The sequence below is a fragment of the Eurypyga helias genome, unplaced genomic scaffold (assembly GCF_000690775.1).
Source record: "Eurypyga helias isolate BGI_N326 unplaced genomic scaffold, ASM69077v1 scaffold34117, whole genome shotgun sequence".
Classification (NCBI taxonomy): domain Eukaryota; kingdom Metazoa; phylum Chordata; class Aves; order Eurypygiformes; family Eurypygidae; genus Eurypyga; species Eurypyga helias.
This window is the reverse complement of record NW_010261852.1, coordinates 15,058-16,116: the sequence shown is the minus strand read 5'-3', so window position 1 is coordinate 16,116 and position 1,059 is coordinate 15,058. Positions and strand designations below refer to the sequence as shown.

Sequence of the window (1,059 nt, the reverse complement as noted above, 5' to 3'; positions counted from 1 at the left end):
ATTGTAAAAGTCTTTCCCCTACATAATTCAGGAGGAATGTAAGTGCTACTTTTCAGTAGCGACTGGAGCTGTTGTGGATTCTCCATGTAGCCAGAGAGGCATTCTGCTCTTTACAGCTCAGGAAAGCTGATGATTTGATGTGACAAAATTATATGTATTTGAATAGAGGTGTTTTCATAGGCATTGTGGAATACATCCAATATAAAGATCTCTTAGATGCCTAGCTTGCTCATCTTGTCCGATTGAAACAAGGTGATATTCAAACATGGCTGTTACTGGGAGTTTTGAGCTCTTGCAAAGATCTGACCTGGGAACAGATGTGTAGTGCAGTTCCCTTTGAAGTACAGGGTGTGGAGGTGGGACACTTGGGCTCTGCAGCTCTGCCGTGTTTTACACACCTCCGCCGTTAGTGCACTTCTCTCACTCGGCGTGCTCTGTATCGGCAGGAAAAGAGGCAGCACCTTCTATGAATTACTGCATGTGGCTGTTCTCAGTGGTACCACCTTTCCTGCTTCTGGCCTTTTTGTTTTCAGAGAGAGAACTTTTATTGATAAGTCTTTACTTCCTCTCTCTGCAAAAATGAAACATTTGAATTGCCATCAAAATCTGGTCTCTGGGAAGTTGCTGTCTCTAGTCTACGATTAAAAAGCAAAGAAAGGATCTTTTGAGGAATATTAGTTATAATAGTAAAAGTACTTGTAGTTGTATTCCAGTACATCTTGTAACTCAAAACTGGTTTATCATACACAAGCTACTACGCTGTAGTCTTTTTGCAAGTACTTGCGTATTGTTCCAGAAATTTCAGGGACATTGCATTTTGCACTTTGCCTTTTATCCCTCTTTGCTTATAAACAAACATTCTAACTGCAAATGCTCTCTTGCTTTTAGCGTCGAGAAGCCCGGAAACAAGAACAGGCAAACAATCCATTTTATATTAAAAGCTCTCCTTCCCCACAGAAGGTGAGTTGAGTCTGAATTAAAATACCTTGCTGGGCTCTCGGCTCGCTGAATGTCAGAGCTGCAGCTTCCCTCTGGGGCATTCGGATCATTTCCTCTGCA

General features: G+C 41.9%; 1 protein-coding gene across 1 annotated transcript in view; it reads left to right on the top strand.

Moving 5' to 3' along the window:
* AP3D1 (adaptor-related protein complex 3, delta 1 subunit) overlaps positions 1–1,059 on the top strand; it is a 29,506-nt gene that overhangs the window by 15,872 nt on the left and 12,575 nt on the right. The window contains exon 18 of the mRNA XM_010155512.1: positions 889–960. Within this exon, the coding sequence (XP_010153814.1) occupies positions 889–960 (72 nt within the window). The remainder of the gene's footprint in view (positions 1–888; positions 961–1,059) is intronic.